General features: G+C 43.7%; 1 protein-coding gene across 1 annotated transcript in view; it reads right to left on the bottom strand.

Moving 5' to 3' along the window:
* The window catches only part of LOC122943639 (cytochrome P450 2D14), an 89,874-nt gene that overhangs the window by 56,439 nt on the left and 20,286 nt on the right, over positions 1-13,149 (bottom strand). Inside the window, exon 4 of the mRNA XM_044301531.1 lies at positions 714-871. Coding sequence (XP_044157466.1) covers positions 714-871 — 158 coding nt within the window. The remainder of the gene's footprint in view (positions 1-713; positions 872-13,149) is intronic.

Genomic DNA, 13,149 nt, shown 5'->3' on the forward strand with positions numbered 1-13,149 from the left:
ATGTCGGATTAAAAATAGCATTTTGACCAACACCAATTACTGGTTCTAAAGGTTTGCATCTGACAGGGCATGCTGGGAGAGGGGGACAGTAAATATATGAGCATTTTATTTATTTATCAGTAAATACCTTTTCTTCCATTATTTTAGGGACTTGGGGACTGGCCTGGCTGAGCACACTTTTATAGCTTTATTTTAAAAAGAGCCTCCTGCTGCTCTTCTTCTGCCCTGTCATCACATTCTCCCACACTGAGCTTCTGGGCTCTGCTCATCTCTGGAACAGGGGCGGCAGGAGAGCTCCCTTCGCCGCGTGCAGTGTCAGCAGGATGACGGATGCACGTAGTGAGAGCAGAGGTCAGGAGGTGGGGCCCACTGTTGAGTAAGATTGCTCTGCAGTACTGTGCCAGCTATACAAGACAAGCAGCTGGATGACAGGCATGATAATCTGGCTGCTTGCTACATACACACTGTGCCTATGGTAAATGCTGTGCTGTGTATTACAACAGCTCTTGTCAGCAGGCAATTGGGGTTGCCGCTGACTAGTATAGGCAGACAGGCAAGGGGCCCACCGAGGATTTCACCGACTCCCCGGTGGGCGAGTCCCAGCCTGAGTGGCAGAGCAGATGAACTAGGTAAGTGTACCTAAGAGGCATTTTTCTATAAAAGTTTTCTCTTGCTTGTACTATTGATTTTCAAATAAAATGAAAATATTGTACCTGAGCCAAAAGTCCAGATTCTGTCTTCAAGGCTGTTTCAAACAGACGTAAAAGATGTTGGAATTTTGCATCATCATACTCAAACCGATTTCCAAATGCAATGGAGCAGATGACATTACTAACAGCATTGTTTATGAGGAATCGTGGATCAAACGGATCTGCAGAGAACACAATAATGGCTTCAGATAAATAAAGGACTACAGTATATAGGCTTTATCACATATACAGTACAGACCAAAATTGTAAACCCTTGTTACCTTATTATAGAAATTTCTAAACATGTACAGTACAGACCAAAAGTTTGGACACACCTTCTCATTCAAAGAGTTTTCTTTATTTTCATGACTATGAAAATTGTAGATTCACACTGAAGGCATCAAAACTATGAATTAACACATGTGGAATTATATACATAACAAAAAAGTGTGAAACAACTGAAAATATGTCATATTCTAGGTTCTTCAAAGTAGCCACCTTTTGCTTTGATTACTGCTTTGCACACTCTTGGCATTCTCTTGATGAGCTTCAAGAGGTAGTCACCTGAAATGGTCTTCCAACAGTCTTGAAGGAGTTCCCAGAGATGCTTAGCACTTGTTGGCCCTTTTGCCTTCACTCTGCGGTCCAGCTCACCCCAAACCATCTCGATTGGGTTCAGGTCCGGTGACTGTGGAGGCCAGGTCATCTGGCGCAGCACCCCATCACCCTCCTTCATGGTCAAATAGCCCTTACACAGCCTGGAGGTGTGTTTGGGGGTCATTGTCTTGTTGAAAAATAAATGATGGTCCAACTAAACGCAAACCGGATGGAATAGCATGCCGCTGCAAGATGCTGTGGTAGCCATGCTGGTTCAGTATGCCTTCAATTTTGAATAAATCCCCAACAGTGTCACCAGCAAAGCACCCCCACACCATCACACCTCCTCCTCCATGCTTCACGGTGGGAACCAGGCATGTAGAGTCCATCCGTTCACCTTTTCTGCGTCGCACAAAGATACGGTGGTTGAAACCAAAGATCTCAAATTTGGACTCATCAGACCAAAGCACAGATTTCCACTGGTCTAATGTCCATTCCTTGTGTTCTTTAGCCCAAACAAGTCTCTTCTGCTTGTTGCCTGTCCTTAGCAGTGGTTTCCTAGCAGATATTCTACCATGAAGGCCTGATTCACAGTCTCCTCTTAACAGTTGTTCTAGAGATGTGTCTGCTGCTAGAACTCTGTGTGGCATTGACCTGGTCTCTAATCTGAGCTGCTGTTAACCTGCGATTTCTGAGGCTGGTGACTCGGATTAACTTATCCTCCGCAGCAGGGGTGACTCTTGGTCATCCTTTCCTGGGGCGGTCCGCATGTTAGCCAGTTTCTTTGTAGCGCTTGATGGTTTTTGTGACTGCACTTGGTGACACTTTCAAAGTTTTCCCAATTTTTCGGACTGACTGACCTTCATTTCTTAAAGTAATGATGGCCACTCGTTTTTCTTTACTTAGCTGCTTTTTTCTTGCCATAATACAAATTCTAACAGTCTATTCAGTAGGACTATCAGCTCTGTATCCACCTGACTTCTCCACAACACAACTCATGGTCCCAACCTCATTTATAAAGATAAGAAATCCCAATTATTAAACCTGACAGGGCACACCTGTGAAGTGAAAACCATTTCAGGTGACTACCTCTTGAAGCTCATCAAGAGAATGCCAAGAGTGTGCAAAACAGTAATCAAAGCAAAAGGTGGCTACTTTGAAGAACCTAGAATATGACATATTTTCAGTTGTTTCACACTTTTTTGTTATGTATATAATTCCACATGTGTTAATTCATAGTTTTGATGCCTTCAGTGTGAATATACAATTTAGATAGTCATGAAAATAAAGAAATCTCTTTGAATGAGAAGGTGTGTTCAAACTTTTGGTCTGTACTGTACATGTTTAGAAATTTCTATAATAAGGTAACAAGGGTTTACATTTACATCTTCCTTATAAATAAAAAAATTTAGTCAGATTTTCTGTTAAAGAGCAATATTTAAAGTATATAAGACCACGGTGTGTGTAGTGCTTCAAAATACAGATCCCTATTCCATCCTCCATTGTTTTATATATTTGAAATATAGCACACCAATAGAACAGGCACCCACCTGCATGGTGAATTTGCACAGATTTCCTCATCTGTGTCAGTAATTTATTTATAGGAATCTGCCTCTCAATCCATGTTATAGATATTTATTCGACAGGTCAGCCTGAAGATGGTTTATTAAATTCAAGTTAATGCATGCATGTATGTATGTATATTTATGTATGCTTGAGAAAGGCTCCAGTATAGAGCCGAAACGTTGCGCTTCCAGCATGGGTGAATAACTACTTTTTTTTCTCTATTTGAGAGTGCTGCCTGTCTTCCATTATTGTATTTTTGGGCCATTGTCAGGCCCCTTTGGGCTTGCACCTCGTGTTTGCCATTTTTTCTTTTTTTGCCTTGTGCTGCCATTTTTCCTATTTTGTATATATATATATATATTACTCACAAAAAGTTTGGGATATTAGTCTTTCGGTGAAATTTATGGAAAACTTAAAAAGTTCACGCTACGGTGATATTATATCATGAAAGTAGGGCATTTTAGTAGAAGCATGGAATGGTGATTTCCTCATCCCAAACAAAAGCCAGCAAAACTGGTGGGTATACCCCCACAAAAAAATTCAATGTCTAAAAAAAATGTAATGTGGCCTTGAGCATAAATTACAGCTCGACAATGACTTCTCATGCCGTTCTCAAGTCAACTTATTGTCTGCTGAGGCATGGCATCCCACTCTTCTTGAAGGGCAGTCCTTGGCGACTCAGCTGATCCCATAGGTTTTCAATGGGATTCAGGTCTTGAGAAAATTCAGGCCACTCCATTTGAGCTACCTCAGTGTCGATGAGCTGTTGTCCATGAAGATTAAATTAGGCCTGTGTTTTTCATGTAGAGGCACAATGATTGGATTAATGATGTTATTCAAGTAGTATGGGCTTGTCATTGTACCATTCACAAAGTGTAGGGCAGTTCTATATTCAATACAAACACTGTAACACCACCACCAACAAAGGCTTGTCTGGTAACAACAGTGGCTGAAGCCTAGCGCTCTTCTTGACGTCTCCAACATCGTTGGCGGCCATTATTTTTGCTCAGGGTGAGTCAACTTTCATTAGTGAATGGCACTGGGGCCGACTGGTTCCTCATCCAATGTAGATGTGTAATGCCCCAGAGTGGCATTACCACTTCTTCACTCCACTACTACTGTATCTTTAATGGGCTAATATAATGTGATCTTGTGTATTTATTTCAGGTCCACTACACTGTGCATTTCCAATCTTTTGCAACTGTTATGTTATCATGTAATGTGCTTGGTTCACCAGCAGGTGGCTGCAAACATGGCAGAGCTACAGTTAGGTAGAATGGAACCTTCCATTCCATTCTAACCCCCCTCTGTGGAGAAGTGGGTGAGTCCCACTTTCTGCAGGAAGGGTGGGGACTAGAGTTAGTTAATTCCAGCCTACCCCTTGCCAAGGGAGGGTGTGCTGGGCATGTCTGTGCTGGACGTGTCCAAGAAAAGCCAAGCCATATAGAGCACCCTCAGCTCTGCTGGTCATGGAGGCCAAAGCTTAGAGCCTAAGAAGCCAGGAGGAAAGTGCCCTGGCATAACCCAATCCTAGAGACAGACTAAAGAAAGGAGTTGCAGCATACAGAAGAAGCAAAGTTATAAAGTCACCCTGTCAGTACAGCAGAGTTGAGAGCAACAGATGTAGCAGAGCCGAGTTTGCCTGCCAGAGTTTTAATGCTAAAGCCTGCTGGGACCAAGACAAAGCCTGTATTCCATTTGGAGAAATGTTTACCCAAGTAAAGCTGCTTTTCAACTGCATCTTAAGGTCTGGACTCAAGTTATTCTTTTATCCCTCAATTATTCCCACTATTTATTGCTTCAGAGCCAAAGCCTGGGGTCCAGCCATATCCAGGTAGGAGCTCCGTGACACTCAACATAAAGGGACATTGTAGGCCACCCTATACCACTCGGCCATTCCTACACCTGGGTACTACCACTGTCCACTTAAAAGGCCCAGGGGGAGGCCGCCTGTTGCAATATTGGCATCACGAACAGGATCTACTTGTGTGTCTTTAATCCCTTAAGGACGTAGGGCGTACCGGTACGCCCTATTTCCCGAGTCCTTAAGGACTCAGGGCGTACCGGTACGTCCTAACTTTAAATAAATAGATACTCCGGCGCCGCGGGGGTTAATCGGAACGGGATGCCGGCTGAAATCATTCAGCCGGCATCCTGTCACAACGCCAGGGGGGGGTCATGTGCCCCCCCCCGTATTGGCGATCGCCACAAACCGCAGGTCAATTCAGACCTGCGGTTTGCTGCGCTTTCTGCAGTTTCTGATCCCCGCGGTCCCTGACCGCAGGGATCAGAAACTTTAAAATGCCCAAAATGTCGATTTTTCACCCCTTCCTGCACCCCTGCATGATTTAATGCCGGCGGGTGGTGCAGGGGGGGTTGTGGGCGGTGGGGGCGGTGCGCGCCCGCCCGCCTCCTCTTGAAAATTGGTTGGCGTCTAGTGGTTATACCATGGTATCAGCACATTGCTGACACTCTGGTATAAACAGCTGACATCTGTGCAGATGTCAGCCATTTAACCCTTTCCATACCGCGGTCCGTACGGACCGCTGTATGGAAAAGGTGAACTGTCAGGGAGGTCCTTCCCTCTCCCATCGGGGGGCTGTTGTGCCTTTGCAGCCCCCCGATGGAGAGGGAGAGAGCCCCCCCGACAGCCCCGTCCTTACCCTTCCCCGGCTGCGAAGTTGTGGCAGACGGGGAAGGTTCCCATGGCAACAGGACGCCTTCTCAGGCATCCTGCTCTCCATGGTGCTGAACAGATCTGTGCTAAAGGCATAGATCTGTTCAGACAAAGTGTAAAGTAAAATACAGTACAGTACCCTATATAGAGTACTGTACTGTATTATACAGACATCAGACCCACTGGATCTTCAAGAACCAAGTGGGTCTGGGTAAACAAAAAAAAAAATGTAAAAAAAAAAGTGAAAAAAGTTAAGATAAAAAAACAAACACATTTATCACTGAATAAAAATTAAAATAATAAAATACACTACACATATTAGGTATCGCTGCGTCCGTAACGACTTGATCTATAAAACGGTCATGTTACTTTCCCCGCACGGTGAACGCCATAAAAATAAAAAATAAAAACTATGAGAAAATTGAAATTTTGCCCACCTTACTTCCCAAAAAGGTAATAAAAGTGATCAAAACAGTCGCATGTATGCCAAAATAGTACCAATCAAACCGTCATCTCATCCCACAAAAATCATACCCTACCCAAGATAATCGCCAAAAAACTGAAAAAACTATGGCTCTTAGACTATGGATATACTAAAACATGATTTTTTTTTGTTTTAAAAATGAAATCATTGTGTAAAACTTACATAAATAAAAATAAAGTATACATATTAGGTATCACCGCATCCGTATCTACCGGCTCTATAAAAATATCACATGACCTAACCTCTCAGGTGCCCACCGTAAAAAAATAAAAATAAAAACGTCATCTTACGTCACAAAAAGTGTAATAGCAAGCGATCAAAAAGTCATATTCACCACAAAATAGTACCAATCAAACCGTCATCTCATCACGCAAAACATGAGAGCCTACTTAAGATAATCGCCCAAAAACTGAAAAAACTATGGCTCTTAGACTAAAACATTTTTTTGGTTTTAAAAATGAAGTCATTGTATAAAACTTACATAAATAAAAAGAAAGAATTGTATACATACAGTCATGTGAAAAAATTAGGACACCCTTTGAAAGCATGTGGTTTTTTGTAACATTTTTAATAAAAGGTTATTTCATCTCCGTTTCAACAATACAGAGAGATTAAAGTAATCCAACTAAACAAAGAAAACTGAAGAAAAGTCTTTTCAAGATCTTCTGTAAATGTCATTCTACAAAAATGCCTATTCTAACTGAGGAAAAAGATAGGACACCCTTGCCCCTAATAGCGAGTGTTACCTCCTTTGGCTGAAATAACTGCAGTGAGACGGTTCTTGTAGCCATCTACCAGTCTTCGACATCGGTCTGAGGAAATTTTACCCCACTCCTCAATGCAGAACTTTTTCAGCTGTGAGATGTTTGAGGGGTTTCTTGCACCCACAGCCCTTTTCAAGTCACCCCACAGCATCTCAATGGGATTCAAATCTGGACTTTGACTTGGCCATTCCAGGACTCTCCATTTCTTCTTTTTCAGCCAATCTTTGGTTGATTTACTAGTATGTTTTGGGTCATTGTCATGTTGCATGGTCCAGTTCTGCTTCAGCTTTAATTTTCTAACTGATGGTCTCACATGTTCTTCAAGCACCTTCTGATACACAGTAGAATTCATCGTGGATTCTATGATGGTGAGCTGACCAGGTCCTGCTGCAGCAAAGCAGCCCCAAACCATGACACTTCCACCTCCATGCTTCACAGTTGGTATGAGGTTCTTTTCTTGGAATGCTGTGTTTGGTTTACGCCAAACATGTCCTCTGCTGTTGTGTCCAAATAATTCAATTTTGGACTCATCTGTCCAAAGAACATTATTCCAGAAGTCCTGGTCTTTGTCAACTTTATCTCTGGCAAATGTCAGTCTGGCCTCGATGTTTCTCTTGGAAAGCAAAGGTTTCCTCCTTGCACACCTCCCATGCAAGTTAAACTTGTACAGTCTCTTTCTGATTGTAGAGGCATGTACTTCTACATCAACAGTAGCCAGAGCCTGCTGTAGTTCTCGAGATGACACTTTAGGGTTTTTGGAGACCTCTTTTAGCATCTTGCGGTCTGCTCTTGGGGTGAACTTGCTGGGGCGACCAGTCCTGGGCATGTTGGCAGTTGTTTTGAAAGCCCTCCACTTGTAGACTATCTTCCGGACAGTGGAATGGCTGATTTCAAAATCTTTTGAGATCTTTTTAAATCCCTTCCCAGACTCATAGGCTGCTACAATCTTTTTTCTGAAGTCCTCTGACAGCTCTTTTGCTCTCACCATGGTGCTCACTCTCACTTCAACAGTCAGGAGCACACCAAACTAAATGTCTGAGGTTTAAATAGGGCAAGCCTCATTCAACATGCAGAGTAATGATCTACTAATTATGTGCACCTGGTGTGATATACCTGTGTGAGATCTGAGCCAATTTAAGAGGGAATACATGTGAGGGTGTCCTATCTTTTTCCTCAGTTAGAATAGGCATTTTTGTAGAATGACATTTACAGAAGATCTTGAAAAGACTTTTCTTCAGTTTTCTTTGTTTAGTTGGATTACTTTAATCTCTCTGTATTGTTGAAACGGAGATGAAATAACCTTTTATTAAAAATGTTACAAAAAACCACATGCTTTCAAAGGGTGTCCTAATTTTTTCACATGACTGTATTAGGTATCACCGCATCCGTGGCAACCTGCTCCATAAAATTACCACATGAGCTAACCTGTCAGATGAATGTTGTAAATAAAAAAATTAAAAAAAGTGCCAAAAAAGTGTAATATAGAGCAACCGAAAATCATATGTACCCTAAACTAGTACCAACAAAACTGCCACCCTATCCCGTAGTTTCTAAAATGGGGTAAATTTTTTGGAGTTTCTACTCTAGGGGTGCATCAGGGGGGCTTCAAATGGGAAATGGTGTCAAATAAACCAGTCCAGCAAAATCTGCCTTCCAAAAACCGTATGGCATTCCTTTCCTTCTGCGCCCTGCCGTGTGCCCGTACAGCAGTTTACGACCACATATGGGGCGTTTCTGTAAACTACAGAATTAGGGCCATAAATAATAAGTTTTGTTTGGCTGTTAACCCTTGCTTTGTAACTGGAAAAAAAATATTAAAATGGAAAATCTGCCAAAAAAGTGAAATTTTGAAATTGTATCTCTATTTTCCATTAAATCTTGTGCAACACCTAAAGGGTTAACAAAGTTTGTAAAATCAGTTTTGAATACCTTGAGGGGTTTAGTTTCTTAGATGGGGTCACTTTTTTGGAGTCTCTACTCTAGGGGTGCATCAGGGGGGCTTCAAATGGGACATGGTGTCAAAAAAACAGTCCAGCAAAATCTGGCTTCCAAAAACCATACGGCGCACCTTTCCCTCTACGCCCTACTGTGTGCCCGTACAGTAGTTTATGGCCACATATGGGGTGTTCCTGTATACGGCAGATTCAGGGCAATAAAGATACAGTCTTGTTTGGCTGTTAACCCTTGCTTTGTTAGTGGAAAAAATGGGTTAAAATGGAAAATTAGGCAAAAAAATGAAATTCTCAAATTTCATCCCCATTTGCCAATAACTCTTGTGCAACACCTAAAGGGTTAACAAAGTTTGTAAAATCAGTTTTGAATACCTTGAGGGGTGTAGTTTATAGAATGAGGTCATTTTTGGGAGGTTTCTATTATGTAAGCCTCGCAGAGTGACTTCAGACCTGAACTGGTCCTTAAAAATTGGGTTTTTGTAAATTTCTGAAAAATTTCAAGATTTGCTTCTAAACTTCTAAGCCTTGTAACATCCCGAAAAAATTAAATATCATTCCCAAAATAATTCAAACATGAAGTAGACATATGGGGAATGTAAAGTCATCACAATTTTTGGGGGTATTACTATGTATTACAGAAGTAGAGAAACTGAAACTTTGAAATTTGCTAATTTTTCAAACTTTTTGGTAAATTAGGTATTTTCTTATGCAAAAAAAATATTTTTTTTTACTTCATTTTACCAGTGTCATGAAGTACAATATGTGACGAAAAAACAGTATCAGAATGGCCTGGATAAGTCAAAGTGTTTTAAAGTTATGAGCACTTAAAGTGACACTGGTCAGATTTGCAAATAATGGCCAAGTCCTTAAGGTGAAATAGGGCTGAGTCCTTAAGGGGTTAAACTACAAGGCCCATAGATTTGTCAGAAAACCACTTAAAAATGACTTTATTACGTTTACTGCGGAGTGACAGGCGCAGTAAAATGAGCGCCGGCATCCGAAGGTTTAATCTGCCATCTTTACCTGTGATGGCGTATCTTCTTCTTGCACCTCAAAAGAGGGAAAATCAGGGAATGCCCAGCCCAAGAGCGGGAAACTACAGCCCTGCCCACAGGGGACAACCCAGTACAAACGTACAGAGAGAAACTCCACCCCTAGAGCTCCCACTCTTTCACCAGCTTGAATTGATTGGAGAGTGAAATAGATGGCATTCTCCCCAGCAAACAGGGACGAGATGATGTGGGGCGATCAGGTCGAGAAGGAAGTTGCCCCTCCAGAATTCTGCATCACACAATTGCAGCGAAAAACAAAGCACCCCTATCTGCCCCAGGCCCAACACAGCCTCTACAAGGGGGATCAAGTGGAGTATTCTCACATGGAGGCCCTCAAGGAGGAGCCCCTTGTCCCAGTGCCAGCACAGGAGTGCTGGTAGGAAGATCCAGCAGCTGTGGGTCGGGTGCGCTGCCTACAGGAGACCACGGAGGGAGTACTCCATTTCTGTAAAAGGCCTCAGCCAAAGCCGGAGCTCCATATTCCAGGGCTGCCTCCACCCCCAACTTACCAAGTGCGATGTGCATCTACTACCACCTTTACGTACAGCCCAACGGTAGTGAACTACCAATTACCATGGAAGATGGCGGCAGCGATGGAGAGAGCCACCCAGGATTCACCACAGCAACCAGAGGATTGCTTACCATCGCCTCTTCAGCTGGAGGTCCTGAATCCATTCCCTATGGAAGGAGGTTCCAGTCCCATTAAGCAAAAAGTTGTGGCAGCCATGGCAAGGGTAACCACCCGGCCACTACCCAGATCAGCCACTAGAGGTCAGTGGAGCTCCACCACAGCATAAAGCCTGGCTTACAGGAAGCAGGAGCAACCTATTAGCTTTAGCAGATCCAGCAGTGAAGAGGATGTAAGGTCTTTCCTCTAAGGAGTTGCCTTTCCATCAAGGAAGAAAACTTACTTTATGGACTTCGTGGACTGGACTTGATGGATGAGGACTTGTTTGCTTGTTTTTATGTTTTGTTGCTTCTGTTTTGTTCTCACCCAGATGGCCATGTTTGTCAAGACTCCCCCCATTTCCCCAAGAATATTCCAGGTTGCGCAAATCTGCGCCCAATTTTCCTTTTCCCCCTTCTTAGGTTAGGCTACTTTCACACTAGCGTTCGGGTTTCCGTTCGTGAGCTCCGTTTGAAGGAGCTCACGAGCGGACCCGAACGCAGCCGTCCAGCCCTGATGCAGTCTGAATGGAGGCGGATCCGCTCAGACTGCATCAGTCTGGTGGCGTTCAGCCTCCGCTCCGCTCGCCTCCGCACGGACAGGCGGACAGCTGAACGCTGCTTGCAGCGTTCGGGTGTCCGCCTGGCCGTGCGGAGGCGTGCGGATCCGTGCGGATCCGTCCAGACTTCCAATGTAAGTCAATGGGGACGGATCCGTTTGAAGATGCCACAATGTGGCTCAATCTTCAAGCGGATCCGTCCCCCATTGACTTTACATTGAAAGTCTGGACGGATCCGTACGAGGCTATTTTCACACTTAGCTTTTTTTTGCTAAAATAATGCAGACGGATCCGTACTGAACGGAGCCTCCGTCTGCATTATTATGATCGGATCCGTTCAGAACGGATCCGATCGAACGCTAGCCGAACGCTAGTGTGAAAGTAGCCTTAATTGGGTAGACCCGCTGCTAATATGTGTTTTGAGGGATTAGCCCTCCTGGAGATATGGGAGAGAACCGACTTCTCCTAGTTTGTATGTCCTAAGACCTTGTCCACCGCCTTAAGGAAAATTTTGTAGCTACCTTTTTAGTCATCAAGGTGACCACGCGAAAAACTATTTATAGACCTTGGTGCTTGGAAGGGAATACACGATGAAGCCACCCTTCTATTTGTAGGCATCTCATAGCATCATGGAGGGATTACAGTACATGACACCCCCACACTTCATATACGACTATGTCCAGGTCGTGGAGTATTTGAGCGCTTAGTGTAGTCTGTTTGGTTTGCTGGTTATTTCCGAGAGGGCAAACTGTGAATAGACACCCCACTCATACGGCAGGAACCTAGTGGTAGCTGTTGCTATATCAGTCTATGTATGTGTGTAATAGTCTACATTCTCATGCAGCACTTTAACATTTTCTTGGATACCCTTAGAGTACCTCCTAAGCACAAGCCGAGGGTGGGTTGGTTTTAAGTAAGAGGGAATGTAACGCCCCAGAGTGGCATTACCACTTCTTCACTCCGCTTCTATCTCTAATGGGATAATATAATATAATCTTGTATATTTATTTCAGGTCAACTACACTGTGCATTTCCTAAGTTTTGCAACTGTTATGTTATCATGTAATGTGTCTGGTTCACCAGCAGGTGGCAGCAAACATGGCAGAGCTACAGTTAGGTAGAATGGAACCTTCCATTCCATTCTAACCACCCTCTGTGGAGAAGTGGGCGAGTACTACTTCCTGCAGGAAGGTTGGGGACCAGAGTTAATTCCAGCTTACCCCCTGCCAAGGGAGGGTGTTCTGGGCATGTCTCTGCTGGACGTGCCCAAGCCAAACCAGCTAGAGCACCATCAGCTCTACTGGTCATGGAGGCCAAAGCTTAGAGCCTCAGGAGTCAGGAGGAAAGTGCCCTGGCATAACCTAATCTAGAGACAGACTAAAGAAAGGAGTTGCAGCATACAGAAGAAGCAAAGTTATACAGTCACCCTATCAGTACAGGTGAGTTGAGAGCAACAGATGTAGCAGAGTCGAGTTTGCCTGCCAGAATTTTAATGCTAAAGTCTGCTGGTCAAAGCCTGAAAACCATTTTGGAAAAAATTTTACCCAAGTAAAGCTGCTTTTCAAATGCATCTTAAGGTCTGGACTCAAGTTAATTGTTTTATCCCTCAATTATTTCCCCTCTTTATTGCTTCAGAGCCAAAGCCTGGGGTACAGGCGTATCCAGGTAGGAGCACCGTGACACTTAACATAAAGGGACATTGTAGGCCACCCTATACCACTCAGCCATTCCTACACCTGGGCACTACCACTGTCCACTTAAAGGGCCCTGGGGGGAGGCCGCCAGTTGCAGATGCTCCCTGGCCCATGCAAGACAATGACGCCTGATCAGGTACCATTGCAGGTCGTCTAGCACACAGACCACACTGATGACTTCATCATCCAGTTCCACAGGTCATTGTTCACAATGAAGCGGTCATCAGTGTGGGATGTGGGCAAAGGACGTCCGCTTCTATGCCTTTCTGTGACTCTCTGTTGCAACCTGCTGATGACACTCTGTGACACTCTAAGCTCCGTGGCCATTTCCATCTGCGAACATCCTGCTTGAAGTCTCGCAATGGCGGGGTACTGTTGATCAATTGTTAGGTGTCCTCTTGGTCTCATGATGTCAAAATGTGAAAAGTATGATGAGGAGGACTGTTTA

This window comes from Bufo gargarizans, chromosome 7 (genome assembly GCF_014858855.1).
Source record: "Bufo gargarizans isolate SCDJY-AF-19 chromosome 7, ASM1485885v1, whole genome shotgun sequence".
NCBI lineage: Eukaryota > Metazoa > Chordata > Amphibia > Anura > Bufonidae > Bufo > Bufo gargarizans.